Consider the following 15,850-nt stretch of genomic DNA (forward strand, 5'->3'; position numbering starts at 1 on the left):
AATCATGTAGGTACACTACATGCTTCTAGGTAATTAAGTTTTTATTGTGTTATAGAAGAAGTCCTGTCAGAAGCTGCTGGTGCACTTTTAAAAGACATTTCAATATTTCATTCCCAAAAATGTGTTTGTTTTAGAGTTACTTGTGCTACTTGTATATGTTAAAAAAACCTCTTTCTCTTTGCCTACTCCACTTCTTAGGAAACTACTGTTTCTCCCCAACTCCCGGAGCAGGTTTGGGCGGTTCTCTTGTTTACCTTTTCCCCCTCTGGCTCCGCCCCTCTGCTCTGCCACTTCCTGATCACCTTGGCCTGTTGGAGGTGAGCCGGTTCTGAGCTCACACAGTCGGCAGTCTTTCCTCACTCCGCTCAGGGTCGTAAAAAAACATTCCCCCAGGACCGGCGGTCGGATACAGTTTCTCCTCGTGAAGACCGGCAGCCAATGGTCAGCCTCCGTGACTGCGGACAAAGTCCTCTCTCCTGAGTCATTTAACTCTCCTCTGCCTCCCCCGCCCTCCCCCACTCCCACCTCCACCCCCCCACCTCCTCTGTGAATGGTTTAACGTTACACCCTCTCTGCGAGGCTTTACCTGTCCAGGTGAACTGCTCAGCTGAAAGGGAACGTCGCTTATGAAGACATGTAAGTAAACTTTCACCTCTTCTCAAAGTTGACTTTTAAATCAGAAGGGTGGTTGTTACCTTTAATGCTCCAGTCGTAAAAACTCCTGTCAGTAGTTACAAAACACTTGCTGGTTTGTGTTGTTTGCATGATATTTCATTGGCGTTGGAGTGTAAAACACAGCCTGTAATGACGTTATACGTGTGGATTTAATCTCACATAGTGTTCGGTACGGTCTGTGCTCGTCCAGTCGGCCATTCTGATATTAGAGACACCTCACGGAGCTTCACATCTGCCTGCAGCTGTTCTCCCAGGCCGAGGTGTCAGGTCTGGCTCAGACCGGAGAACCCAGAGAGGGACCGGCATGCACAAAACAAATGAGGTCCTCATGTAGAGGTCATTGAAAAGGGGGGGGGGGCAGGAACCTCATCCAGTATGTTCATTCAGAAAGAAACGAGAGGTACTAGATTTAAAAAGAAATACACAAACTATTTTTAGATTGTCGTCATTTAATCAATTATCAAAATAGAGAAGTTTGTTATGAGTTATTCCCGATCGATTTACACTGTTTTTTATTTGTGTCGTTATAAAATAGAGATCTGCAGAAAGTGAAAAGAAAAAATTAGCTTCCTGGAATTTTTGGCGACATGTCTGAACACAACAGACTATGCTGACACACACACACACACACACACACACACACACACACACACACACACACACACACACACACACACACACACACTCTCTTTCTGCCTCATGTTTGTTTGTGCTCAGGCTCTGTGTTTATTGAGCTGCTCGGAACAGACGCCACTCTATTTTTATTTTTATTTTAATTATGATGAAGAGAGGCGTTCAAGAGCAACCTCTCCTTCAGATCTCCCCAAATAGTGTGAGCGTGGACCCTGTGGGTTGTTTTTCTTTGTACGACTCTCAGAGCAGTTTGTAGTCCTGACAATGTAAGACCACGCCTGCTGGAACTACAATAACCAGATGTGTGAATTTCAGTTCGTTGCAGAATATGAAAGAAAACCTGCAATGATTACCAAACTAGTTGGTCAGAAGGAGGCTGTTAGCATTTTCTCCAGTGTGCTCACATTTGGCTGACTGGGCCTTTTGCTCCGAGGGCGTGTTTGTTTGATTGATACAGATATGATTTTTGTGTGTGTGTGTGTGTGTGTGTGTGTGTGTGTGTGTGTGTGTGTGTGTGTAAAAGGAGTGTATATGTACACAGCAACACTCCAGTCCAGCTTGGACAGACGAGAGTGCCGACGCAGACACATTCGCCTCCTCGGCGACGGGGTCGTTTTTTAACGCTCTGTCATTAGTAAAAAAAAATAAAAAAGGAGCTGACTCGGCACAGCTTTGTGTCATTATTAACTCGTCCAGTCGTCCCAGATCACAGGAGAGTAAAGTGAGAGTGGATCCACGGCCTTATTTAAATATAGTGTGCGATGTGTGAGGAGGAAGGTGGAGGCCGTCTTACGACAAACTCAAATAATAAAAGGAAACTCTTTTATCTGGATTTACGATCACAGCTTTTTCTTTCACTTTGTGATCAAAGGTGAGACAGAAACTCTGAACCTCACACGTGTCCTGCTCGGTGTAATGCACTGCAGGTGCAGCAGGACTGTCACTTCAGGTTCAGATTAGGACGGATGCTCTGGAGGCGCGGGAGTGTCCTCCGTGTGAAAGTCTCCATGCGTGGGTGTGTGGAGGCCGCATGTCTCCGCATGTAGCTGCATGCTGCTGGATCCAGTCAGGCGTGTCGACCATTTTGTTTCCGTTGTGATCTTTTTACTGTATTTTTTTTTATTAAGTTATTGCCTCGTTATCTTTTTCTCCTTTAAATACCAAAGTTTCCCCCAGAGAGAAAAAGAGAACAACCTTAAAGGAGATGATGTTATCTGTTCAGAACAGGAATTTAGAGGGAGAATATCAAACCGCCTTCATTTTTCATTTTCTTTAACTTTGAATCACTTTATTTTTTATTTTCTGCTCCTGCTGGCAGATATTTTCTCTCTCTCTCTCTCTCTCTCTCTTTTTATTACTCTTCTGTATATCTTCCTGTGCAGCGGTGAAAGATCAGGGCCAGACGCAGCAGCAGGTGCCGCCCCGCCAGTCTGTGATGAATCAGCCGCCGTTGCCGCGAGCTCTCAGTGGGAAAGTTGTAAAGACGGCTCAGCCTCGTCTCAGTCTTCTCCCCCAAACACTCGGGGCTGAGACGGCTGTCACAACTCGCCGCGCGCCGTCCTCGCTCTGCTGAAGAAAGAAAGAAACCAGTGCAGCCTGTTTGTTTTCACAACTCTGCAGGTTACTCGGCAGATTTGTTTGCACTTGTACGTGCACGGTCAAAGGTGTCTGCATTTTCATATTGGGGCGAACATCAAAGTGTGTTGCGTAGTTGTTTTTTGCACATTTTTCTATCTGTAGCCTCGTTTTTCCACTACAATATAAAAGACCTGCGCCTCTATGGAAACAACACAATCATGTCTAGAAATAGAGAGAACTTCATTTTTTTTATTTTGTGCAGAAAAACACTGTTTTTTACAGAATCTGTTTAAAGCAAACGCCTTATTTGGAGCAAGATCTTAAATGAGACATGTATTGTGATAAAATATCCCAATATTTAGCTCTGTTTCGGCTGCTTTTTATGAAGGAAGCGTTTGTCAGGGACCATCGTAAAGATGAAAATCTGAAGATAATGACCGTTTTTACAGCTTTCGGCTAAGATTAACTGTGTCTTTTTGGCAATTGTTTGAAGAAAACATGCTTTTCAATTTCTGTTTTGGTGCTCAGAGGCAACAGAGCTATCACTTGGAGTGCATTCATATTACTCCCTGTTTGTTTTCGTTGTGTTTTTTTTTTGTTTTTTTTAGCAAGATCTAGTGTCTCATTAAGCAGCCAATAACCGACAGCGGGTCCATTGTGGAGCGCCAACGAGACGGCTGTTGCCAAGGTGACGTGTGTCTGACTGAGCCCATCTGCTCGTGTCCATGTGCTCGAGGAGCCTTCCCGTCGTGGACATGACGTGTTCGCTGGCACGCTCGCAGAGTCGATGTAAACCTGCAAAAAAACAACAATAACAACAACAACAACAACAAAAAAAACCCAGTTTGAAATCATGTCACATCCCACAGCCGTGATGTGTGTTTGTGAGGCAGCACAGCGAGCGCTGGGAGACTTATCTGTGTCTATCCGTCGCTACACTCCAGTAATACTGATGTCGCTGCATCTAGAGGAGAAATCTCTGTAGTTCGATATCTCTTCTCTGAGCCTGCAGAGGAAACAAAAAAACATAAAAGTTAGCAGGACTGCTGCTCTCATCATGTGCTGCTGTTTTGTGTGAGTGAAAGAAAGAGAAGCTCTGCTCATGAATATTTTCACACTCTGTTTACTTGACATGAAAAGTGCTGTCTACCTTTACTGTAGTATACCAGAGCATGAAACAAAGGATATAGGAGAACCCTTTTTGGTTCTTTGTAGAATCTGGGTTCTTTTCTTGGGGGGGCTTTTTATTTTCTTTATTATAGTGCAGCTTGGAGATTGACAGGACACTGTCTAGAGAGAGAAGGGGTGACCTCCAGTCTGAAAAATGAAGTCTATGCTAAAGTGCCTTTAAGCTGCATTCTCTCTCCTGTCCATCAGGGGGCGACTCCTCTGGTTGTATAGAAGTCTATGAGAAAATGACTCTACTTCTCTCTTGATTTATTCCCTCAGTAAACATTGTAAACATGAGTTTATGGTCTCAATCTCTAGTTTCAAGTCTTCTTCAATACAGCATGATGTTCATTTAGTAAATGATGCTCCATTTAGAGTCAAACAGACCATAAAGCAGGGGATGCTTTGGGATGGGCTTACTGTGATTGACAGGTCGACACCATAATAGCGATATGGTTCAGTGGTTGTAAAATAACAAGATGGTGACAACCTAGATTCATAGATAGAACTAAATATACTTGGTAAGAATTGGCAGTGTTTTGACACTGTAGTATTAATACTTTTACTCAAGTAAAGGATGCGGTACTTCCTCCTCTGCTGCTTCTCTTACACGACGTTCTTCTTCCTCACTTAGTTCCCCTCAGATCTCTGCTGCTCATGACCTCCTCACTGGATCCAGCCAGCTGCTCCGAGTCCAGATGAGTATCCAGGAGGAGAGTTCACAACCCCAAGGCACCGGGGCGATGGCCGGGGCGTCGGCTCCGCCCTTTTCCCCCTCAGACTACGGACTCATGTCTCCGCCCCCGGACCTGTGCGCCACGTGCGGCCACCTGCACATGCTGGAGGAGAACCACGAGTACATCTACAAGGACGAGGTGGACGACGACCTGGTGTGCCACATCTGCCTGCAGGCGCTCATCAGGCCTCTGGACACGCCCTGCGGACACACCTACTGCCAGGAGTGCCTCACCAGCTTCCTGCTGGAGAGCGACTTCTGCCCCGTGTGCCGCGCACCCCTCATGCTGCAGAGCTGCAGGAAGCCCAGCCTGCTGGTGCACAAGCTGCTGGACAAGCTGACCGTGGCCTGCCCCTTCACCGAGCACTGCGACCAGATGCTGGCCCGAGGAGATCTGGAGGACCACATCAAGAGCAGGTAGGACGGAGGAAGCAGGACACACTCGTAGACACAGTTTGTACCCCTCAGAATATACTGGACCTTAACTAGGGATGGGTATGGTTATCAATACTAGTACTCTTTTTCAAAAGTAGTTTTCAGTTTGGTTCCTTATCGATACTTTTTTGGGTTCTTTTTGATTATATTCTGAGAAAAAAAGACAATTAATTAGAAAAGAATGTAAACAAATTGTCTTTCTTGAGCAGCAATACAAGAAGTTCCAAAATCTTGAGAATACATTTGCGACTAAACAGTTAGCTCAGTGATTATCTTCCTTTGATCGCTAACGTTCCCTGCAGTGTACGAGGATGGACGGCTGATCTCCAAACAGTAGAACACTGATCATTACTGCAGACTGATGTTCTGCTTGTTGTCCAGATGTTGAGATAAACTGCTGCTGTTTCCTCCCTTAACTTGTGAGGGTTTTATTGAGTTTGAGAGAGTTCTCAGAGTCTACTGGAGGAACATGTGGAACCACTTTGGATCTTTGAGTTCTCTCTGCCATGATGTGAGCCATGAACTGATTCCTATTAAGAACCGAGCTTCTGGAGGCATCCCTTCCTATAACTGTATTACCAATAAAGAAAGTCAGATATAATCAGTGCATACTTCCTATTTGATTAGCATTTCTCTCCCATTTACACTTGCTTTCTGGTGAAAACAGCGATGAGCTGCAGTAAACACACTCCAGGTTTCCCGCTCTCCTCAGCCCGTCGTCATTAACCCACAGCTCTGCTCCCAGAGGAGAGGGCTCTTCCTCCAAAGCAGGCTTTCATCTGAAGTAGATGCCCTGCTCCTCTGTTTATATATCATTAAAGACAGAGCTTTGGGTTCTCTGCGTCTGGATCCGTTTTCATTAACGCTCATTAACACTCCCCTAAACCCAAAGGCCTCTGGGATAATTAATCTCCCCAAACATCACACACACACACACACAAGTGTTTCCGATTCATTTGCACTTTATAAAACTCTAAAAGAAGTGGTGCTCTCTTTTTCTGCCCCTTCCACCACCCACATGCACCCACATGTCTCTCCTCCTCTTCTCTTCTACCTCATTCCTTCCATCGTCTTTTCTCCTTCATGTAGTGTGAGTGTCATGATGAGGTGTGGAGCTCTGAGGCCAACTCCCAGAAGGCTTCGGCTGCTCTCAGTAGTTAGAAGGTGTGATGTGTGGAGGTGAGAGGCCGAGTCCAGAGGGACGAGTCTGCTCATTGTGTGGGAGGAAGTGAAGAGAAAGAGATTGGAGCAGCCTTTTGAACATGTCTGTTCTCTTCACTTCTTTTGCTATGGTCCAGTGATTGTGACTGAACTTGTTTGATAGAGCTTGTTATTGTTGTTGTTCTAGGAATTGTAGAGTTTTAACGTGCAGATTTGTTTGACCTGTCAAATACAGAAGCTTGTTCGGTGGCCCTCGGTGTCTGATACCACGTACCGAGGGGCCCTTTAGCTTCTGTATGAGACGCATCGCTTCCATCTGCCTCATTAGTAGACCGTACAAACATCTGACTGTATAAAGAGCAAGAAAGTCCAAAAACACTGGGATGAATGGTTGGCAATTCGAACTAAGACAGGACTTTCACTCAGGAGACCTCTGTTCATGTCCTGTGTGAAACAAGGTCCACGTTCACTTATTTACCATAGTTTTGTTACGTAACTTACAAACCAAACTAACACCAAGGTAACAAACATACATGTTTTTACCCCACAACCTTTTCCAAAGCCTAAGTTTTGTTTCCTAATCCTAACCAAAGTAGTTGTTTTTCCGTCTTAAAACAAAGTAGTTGCTGGCGCTGTGTGTGGGGGTGCCGGCTCAGACATCTCTGTGTTCAGAGACGTGTGCAGGCAAGAAATCCCTGCTGTTTGGGTGTGGCATTAAATCCAAGAACGTTTTTGGCCCAGAAAGGAGCGACTGTCAGTTTCTTTGACTGCAGAGGTTTTGATGTCACTTGGAATTGTGTTATCGCGGTTGATACCTTTTTAAAGATATCAAGTACCGATAGCTAGCCCTACTAACCAAACCACCGCAACATACACATTGTTTTTGGAGCATGTGATTTTAAAAGGCTTTCTGATGTGATACCTTATCTGTGCACACACACGTATACTCACCGATACCCGACCAAGCTGTATCGAAAGCATTTCTGATACTATTATGGAAACAATTCTGTCTACAAAACAGTAGGACGTATCTGGGCTGTACTTCCTGGTAAAAGACATATTTCCATTTTAAATATGATGATAATAAATGACATCATCTCCTCTCTATGTCGACGTACAGCTTTGGTGAAGCTCTGGTCCCTGATTACATCTCTCTCTCTGTGGGTGTCACGCTGCCCATGATGCCTCTGGCTCGGACCCCAGAACCTGGCAGAGAGTCAGGAGTTGTAATGACTGAGACAGCCACGCCATCTGCTCAGAGCTGATTTCATACTCATGTAATCATCCCTGACCTTTATTGGCCTTTGGTTGGAGGCGTTGTCATTCTGGTCACAACCAGCGCAATCAAGAGCTCAAACCTCAACACATCTGATGGGCAGTGGTCCTGGTCTGCTCTGGTCCTCCACAAACCTGTAGCTACATGAGCTGGAGCTTCTGCTCTGAGTGCCTCTCGCTCTCATTTACCCAGAGCTCCATGTGTGTGTTTTACTGAAGTTCTGCCTTTTTTCTGCCTGCTCGTTTTTTGGGGTATGAAAATTTATTATTTTTCAAAGCTTGTGAGAATATCAGGAAAACAAAATGAGAGTTTCTGGCAGTTTCTTGTGTGTGTGTGTGTGTGTGTGTGTGTGTGTGTGTGTGTGTGTGTGTGTGTGTGTGTGTGTGTGTGTGTGTGTGTGTGTGTGTGTGTGTGTGTGTGTGTGTGTGACCTTGCTGCAAACTTCCCAGCTGTGGGATTAATAAAGGAAAATCTTATCTTTCCTTATTTTATCTTCCAAGCCGATCGCGCTTTGTGTTGATTTAAACATGACTCATGAGTACCTGTTGTTCTCTCTCCCTCCCGTCTTGTAATCTAGTTTCGTTGTAGGCTTTTGGCTATTTAGACATTTAAATATGTCTGAAATTACACATTTATGCCTATTTGTTTGCTGTGGTTATGACTTGCGTAGGCTAAGTTTGAAGCCTCTGGTACCACGGTTTCACTGCCGCTCTTATTTGCTTATTAGGACCGTCGTGTATTCGAGGTATCAATTCCAAAGCATCAAACAGTGTCCTCTTCTTTAGTCTCTAGGACATGAATGTACACAACGACTGGTCCCGCGGTCGCTTGATTGTCACCAAAACAACAAGATATCCTGCAGGCTTTGAAAATACCTCTTTGACTTCACATCAGAACAAAGTATCGGCTGAGTGTGTGTGTGTGTGTGTGTGTGTGTGTGTGTGTGTGTGTGTGTGTGTGTGTGTGTGTGTGTGTGTGTGTGTCTGAGACGACGGTGTTTTTCCGTGAGTCGATGTGTGAGTGTATGAAACGACTCCTGTGGGGGGGGTTAGAACCGGTTTCTGTTCACAAACTGCATCCTGTCACAATCCAATTACATTTCCATTTCCTGCGTGCCCTGTGGTCTTGTCGCCGTGTGCTCGCCGTTTAAGTACCGCGGGACAACTTATGCATGCATTAACGCACAACACACACACACACACACACACACACACACACACACACACACACACACACACACATACAGAGCAGATTCAGCCTGAAATATTCAGTCAGGACAGGGTATTTACAGCAGCTTAGTTTCTTTCTGGAGGGTAGCAGACAGCTGAGCGCTATGGAAATGGGATAACGGTGGGAAAAAAGGAAAATCTAGGAAAGGAAAGAGTGGGAGGAGAAGTAGCAGGATATTAAGTAAAATAAATAAAATTGACACGACTCTACTGAGAATAAAACGCCCGACATAAATATAACTGGAAAGGGATGAAAATGAGATTATCTGCAGTATATTCCACATTCAAAGTTCCGCCGTCTCTTTGTGTTTGCTTCAGAAAAGAGACAGACAGAAAGAAAACAGGAAGGGAGAAATCCAGTTCACAACTCAAAAATCCTCTTAAACGCATCCTGCTTTTTGTATTCAGCACCTTCAAGTGAACGGCGGTGACAGTCCGTCGACACACACCTCTCACACACTCACCTCACAGCCGTCAGAGCCTCCATGACCCCCGCCATGAACTATTGGATCAGGTGGTGGTGATGGATGGGGTGACGGTGTGTTCACGTAGATACCAACGTTGTTTTATCAACCGTGACGGAAATGAAAACTAACGTAGCTGCTTTGTTTCGGGTTGTCGAATCCCAGATTTTGTTAACGCCGACATGTCTTGGTTCACTACAGAAGTATGAACCCAAAATATCACAGACTTTGCTTTGATTTAATTGCAATAAACAGATGAAAAGGATGCTGAAATAAGTTCATATAGATGTATATTTGTAAAAAGTCTGAATTTATGCTTTTGTTAGGTCTTTAAGCAAGATAAAAAAAAAGCAAACAACTTTTAAAAATGCTTGTTTTCTGAATGGAGTTTGGTTTAATCAGGGCTATGCTATGCTAACATCATAGCTGCTACATTAACGCTCATAACAACCTCATATAGGTGTAGATACAGTAGTGGCTTTATTGTTCGTACCTTAAACAGTCTGTTGTGTATAGGAGGCTTTACATACATGTATTAAACATGCAGTACAGAGAGCAGATTGACCAGGAATCTCAACGAATTTCTCGCTCAAGCTAAAATATTTCAATTTATATGCAAATGATTAAAGAAAATCCATGTTTTCTCATTGTTTCACTCAGCGTGAATTCCTATTTATTTTGGTATTCGCATTGATTTTGTATTTTGATCACGCTGCTCGTATGCAAGTTCCCTTTGTACCTGGTGTTTGTTATTGATCGTCACCAGTCCTCCTTTATCTCTCCCTCTCTCTTTGTATATATATATTTAGAAATGTAATGATTGTATGAATGAATGAATTACTGAGTGAATGAAATGCTCACTTGGACGGATCTTCTCTAAAGAATTATACCAAATCTTCTTATTTCTCCCCCTCGTCTCTTTCATGTCACTCACAACAACAATCCTCCATCACTGCAGAGAATATTGATTTGTGTGTTTTGGTCACGCTCTTTTTCTTTCCCACACACACATGTAGGCAGATTCTTTTGAGCGATCGGACCAATCTGCTGCACGGGGAGCAGTCCATCGTTAGAGAGGAGGGGTGAGGGCTCGGAGGCAACAACCCCCCCACCCCTTCCTCTCTATCCTCCCCCTCTATGGACCAACATATGTGCAGGAGGGTGGGGGTGAATGCAGAGGTTGTACACGTGTGTGTGTCTGAGTGTGTGTGTGTGTGTGTGTGTCTGAGTGTGTGTGTGTGAGCCAATCAGAGCAGCACCAGGTACCTTCCCACCACCCACCCCCCCCTTTCCAGTCCCTGTTTGGTCTGCTCCATCCCCCCCCTCAGTGGTTTCTGCTGCAGTATAAGTCACAGCCTGCGCCGCTCTCTCTGACACACACACACACACACACACACACACACACACAGCACGCACACACCGACGGAGACGGACATGCACACAAACGAGCGCAAATCCTCTTACAACTAGCCAGTGCCCGGAGCAGATTAAAGGGCTGCACATCTCAAATTGTATTCCAAATGTGCCACCTTTGCACGGGTCCTCCTTCCTCCTCCTCTTCTCCTTCTTCTTGCACTTCCTCCTCTTCCTCCTGTCACAACAGGACTTCTGCTTTGCACCTGCTTCTTCCGCCACCGCCGCTGCTTCTTCTTCCTCCTCCCGCTCCGCTCCGTCTTCAACCTCTGGCAACCGGCCCGTTTGCCTCTGCAGCTGAGATGAGCGGGCAGCCGGCCTGAGGAAGAGGAGGAGGAGGAGGAAACGAGAGGTACAGAGAAGGAGAAAGAAAGAGAGAGAGAGAGAGAGAGAGTGTGGGGAAACAGAGGGAAAGAAAAGAGGTGGCAAGTGAAGGATTGATTCTGAGCTGAGATCTGAAGGAAGGCAGGCGAGGAGAGCAGAAGGGGGTGGGTGGGGGGGGGCGGGGCTGGGGAGGGGGTCAGCACGGCCAGGTTGGGAGGATTGGAGGTGGAGGTGGTGGTGGGGGAGGAGGAGGAGGAGGAGGGGGAACAGAAGAGGAGAGCGGCGGTGCAGAGAGCGGCGGTGACCATGAAGGCTCTGCTGCTGCTGGTGCTGCCCTGGCTCAGCCCGGCCAACTACACCGACAATCTGGGCAACCTGCACATCCTCTACTCTGAGCTGTGAGTACGACACCCACCCTCCACCCTCCACCCTCCACCCACCCTGCATCCCATTCCTGTTTTATCACAAGCATCCCTCCTCCCCCCCTCCTCCCTCCCCCCCTCCGTCACCGGTCCATGCAGCTGTTTACGTGCATGTCCTCTCTCGTCGGCCATCTGTTGTTTGTGCAGCACGGCTAATGTTTACATCTCCATCATCACTTTGAAGCGTCGCCTCTGACCTGTGAGAATCATCCCAGAGTTGCCTCGTAATGCCTTGCTCATTGGTTGTTGTGTCACTGGGATGCTGCCCAGGACAGTTTGGATGCTACAGCACTGCAGCTCTCTCTCTCTCTCTCTCTCTCTCTCTTGAGCTGCATGTGCTGTATTGATCTGAGCCACAGTTTTACTCTTTACACACCGTCTGTGTGTGTGTGTGTGTGTGTGTGTGTGTGTGTGTGTGTGTGTGTGTGTGTGTGTGTGTGTGTGTGTGTGTGTGTGTGTGTGTGTGTGTGTGTGTGTGTGTGTGTGTGAGAGTCCCGTTGTAACCACGCTGTGTTTTGTTTGTGGAGCAGACTTTCACCTCAGCATTAAATATTCATAGCTGGCTGCTCGACGGCTGCCAGTCCCATCTGTTGGATCCTTTCTATGGTCACATACTCTCTGAGACATCACCTCTAACAACACACCCGTCGGTTCCTCCGCCGCTTCCTCTTCATCGGTATTTTGTCAGCGGTTACATCACCGTTAGCGCACAGATGCTCGACACTTTGGGTGGTGTTGTTTGACTTTTGACACCATGGAAACAAACCTCTCATGGTTGTGTGTCAACATTAGAGCTGCAAACTACGGATCATCATCATCATCATCACCTTTCTGTCGACTTTTTTTGCAATTTGAAATCAATTAAAAGATAAACTGTGAAAAGTCATCAATCTGAAATGAACTGAACTCAAGGCAACATCATTGTTTTGCTTGTTTTGCCCGACCAACACTCCAAAATGCTAATATATTCAGTTTATAGTGATTTAAAACAGATTAAAGCGGCAAATTCTCACTTTTTTTTAGAAATAATTTACTGATCAACAAAACGGCACACAAAAGATCATCCATTTACATTTTCTTTTAATTTAATTTACCACATTAAAACACAAATAACAGACATAAGAGAAGATTTAAAACAAACAAAGCACATTGCATCAGCCCAAGCATTTCCAATCTGCGTCACAAAAAAGTGCTCAAACAATCCTCAATCCTGTTGTAAAAACTTTGCGTGATTGTAAAACTATAAGTTGAAAGTGTCTCTGTAGCATCCAAAAACTTTCCTTCTTGGGATGTCGTAAGTTACTTCTCCACGTGATTCAGGAATCAGTAGAGGAAATAGAAAAGGAGACAGTTTGGGTTTTATGGCCTTTATAGAGAAAAATGTACAAATGTTCCGTCCTACAGTTTTAAAAAGAAACTTTCTCATAAGAACAGCTGTGATGTGCAGAAACCCGAATCAGAGTGGAACTGTAACGCAGCGTGATACATCCGATCTCTGTAACTGTACGTCACGTCTTTGTTCTTCCCGCTCCACATCGGCCCTCGGAGCCTCTTTTGTGTGGGAGTTAATGTCGACTGCACCGAGCAGCTCCGTGTGAAGCCGGGGCTCTCTGATCCCCCTCCGAGCTCAGGGTGCCACATCGCCTCTCCTACCAGTCTTGACGGAAACGTCCCATTATGCATGCATGAATACATGGAACAATGGAGCGCCGCGCAAATCCCCCCCCCCCGTTTCATTGTGCGGCTGCCTCCACTGAGCCGGGCTTTAGCTCCGAGAGCCCATGTCAGACAGCAGTGGATACCAGAGAGAGGAGAGGGAGGACATGGAATCCTTAGGTCTGGTGCTATACACTGGGCAGAATGGGAGGAGGGTGGAAGAGTTTGAGCAGTTCAGAGAAGAGGAGATGAGAGGAGATGAGAGGAGATGAGAGGAGATGAGAGGAGACAGGAGGGGAGAAGGTCACTTCCTGCTCCTGCCTCCCATCTGCTCCTACATACGGCGATGCACTCCCAGTTATGTGGGTCATCCCGAGCAGAATCAGTGAGGACGTTTCTGAGCTTGTGACAGTGAGTTTTATTTATTTCTATTTTTTTTTTGCTTTTGCTGATTATGACATGACAGGCGGAGGAAAACCAGGAGGGGACGCGGTGTTTTTCTGCCCGGCTGGAGAGCGGTGGCACGCCATTTGTCTTTATCCACTCTGTTGACAGGAGCAGCCTCCGGCGTTACCACCGCCTCGGCTCCCCCCCCCACCTCCTCCTCCCTCTCCATTGTATTCCTGATTTCTTCCACTTTAATGTGATTACTACAGCGGGTTTACACGGAAAGAAAACGAGAGCGGCTGCAATCCGTCTTGCTTGTGGAGGCTTGTATACGGACGTTATTGGCTGTATGAAGGCTGTACATGGGTGAATGTCTCTCTGTGGTGTAACACCTAATGTGGTTACTGCAGTTCTACTCCTGTCAGCACCGACCGATAAAAAGAGCAGCACACACACACACACAGGAGAGATGGTGATTGTGAGTGTGAACATACACCTACACACACGATGACGCAATGACGTTTGAATATTCGTTATAAAAACGATTGGAATACGTATTTTGGGGGCATTATTTCCACGACACTGTGTCGTAACTGGACGCAAACGATGTTCCTGTTTATTCCTTTCCCTCGCTTAGAAGCGCAGCAATGGACGAGGAAGTTATGGTGAAGTACTCTCTATGATTTGGGGATTGATTTCTCTGGTTTGGTAGAGATCGCCTGAAAGTTTCCTACTTGCTGTTGGGCATGTTTTACGTGTGTTTTCTGTTTTAAAAGTACCAAACGTTGGAAGGTAGCAAGTACTACTCCCCCTTCTTTGAAAGGCCGGGTTGGTAATCTACCTTCAAAACATCAGGTTTTCGTTAGATCTTGACATCAATCAAAGAATCAAATGCTCTGACAAAAAAAAAAGAAGTATTTGCGGCTGTTCTTTCGACCTAGATGTAATGACGGGCTGCCGGAGCGTATCCTGCCCGTGTGCTCACTGCTCAACACTGAGTCTTCCACCAGCTTCTATCCTAACAGAGTGCTTACGGTAGCCATGTTGGTCGTTTACATTCATAGTGATCATTTTGGGGGAGTGGTTTCGGAGGGAGACCTGAAAAAGCGGGATGTCAGTGTTGATGTCTTGGAGACTTTCTGTCCAGATTTAGAGCATATAGGAGCTAGTGCTGCTAACAACTTTCATTGAAAAAGAGTCATCAAGTTTACCAACCATAGCTTTTAAGTGGACACGCATCCATTTTATTGTTTGTTTACATGATGTAACTTAAAGCGGTTTGTACTGTACCAAGATAGGGTATTTATTTTTACATGGTCTTAAAAATCTACATTTGAGTAAATATTATTTCAGCCGAATCAAATGCAAATGTCGTTTCTTTATACTGCATTTAATTCTTGACTTCTTTCTTTGTTCCCTTTACTTATTTTAGTGAGTTTACAGTTAATAACATCCCTCCTTGGTTGTTCTATTAAAACTCATTGACTTCCTGCTTCTTCTCAGTGTACTTAGTTTCTCTGGTGTTTTGGATATTAATGCAACAAACACCAAATAGAGCACAAACGTCTTCCAGCGTGCTCGGAGCTTGCTGTCGGGACACAGCATCTCTCTGTTATTGAATCATTCCTCTTTCACTTTGAATAATGTAATATTTTTATTTGTAGAATATTCCCCTCAGGATAACAGTGCAGCGCTGTTAAGCATCAATGATGAATCCGTGTTCATCTTTGGAGCGGAGATATCTTAAACGCTGTGATTAGCTTAGCTTCCTTCCTTTCAGTCTTCATCTCGGAGGTGTTTGATCAACGAGAGCCGCACTCGCTCCCGGAGCTCCAGACATCTTTTGGGCATGGACGCATTCCAACAGGATTACAACCGTCCAAAAACACGAGTCATCTGTTTACGTCTCAAGAAGGAGGCAGCCCACCACTCCCTGCCCTCTTCAGCCTCGTGGCGGTTTCTAGCGTGAGGGCCGGCTTCGCTAATTAGACTTTTTGTTTGGATTAAATATTAATCCCCGTTCTGTGGCGAGGCCGCTCTCCCTCTCTCATCGTATCTAGCCTGACAGAAATAACGGGAAGGAAGGAAGGAAGGAAGCAGAGATACAGATCAGCCTCCTTCCTACCCTCCTGAACACATCTCTCTAAACGGAGATAACATTAAATCAGCTTAATTATTTCTCTGCATGGGATTTACAATACGGAGCAAACCGCCATGGGAGCATTTCATATGCATGGGAAATCTACAAACCACACATTCAAAGCGAGGAATCGTGGGGCGAGGACGCATGT

General features: G+C 45.6%; 1 protein-coding gene across 1 annotated transcript in view; it reads left to right on the plus strand.

Annotated features, from left to right (window-relative positions):
- The first annotated feature begins 591 nt into the window (after nt 1-591).
- The window catches only part of lnx1 (ligand of numb-protein X 1), a 37,226-nt gene continuing 21,967 nt past the window's right edge, over nt 592-15,850 (plus strand). Inside the window, exons 1-2 of the mRNA XM_054602809.1 lie at nt 592-636; nt 4,691-5,209. Coding sequence (XP_054458784.1) covers nt 4,755-5,209 — 455 coding nt within the window. The 5' untranslated portion in view covers nt 592-636; nt 4,691-4,754. The remainder of the gene's footprint in view (nt 637-4,690; nt 5,210-15,850) is intronic.

This window comes from Anoplopoma fimbria, chromosome 8 (assembly GCF_027596085.1).
Source record: "Anoplopoma fimbria isolate UVic2021 breed Golden Eagle Sablefish chromosome 8, Afim_UVic_2022, whole genome shotgun sequence".
Classification (NCBI taxonomy): Eukaryota; Metazoa; Chordata; class Actinopteri; order Perciformes; family Anoplopomatidae; genus Anoplopoma; species Anoplopoma fimbria.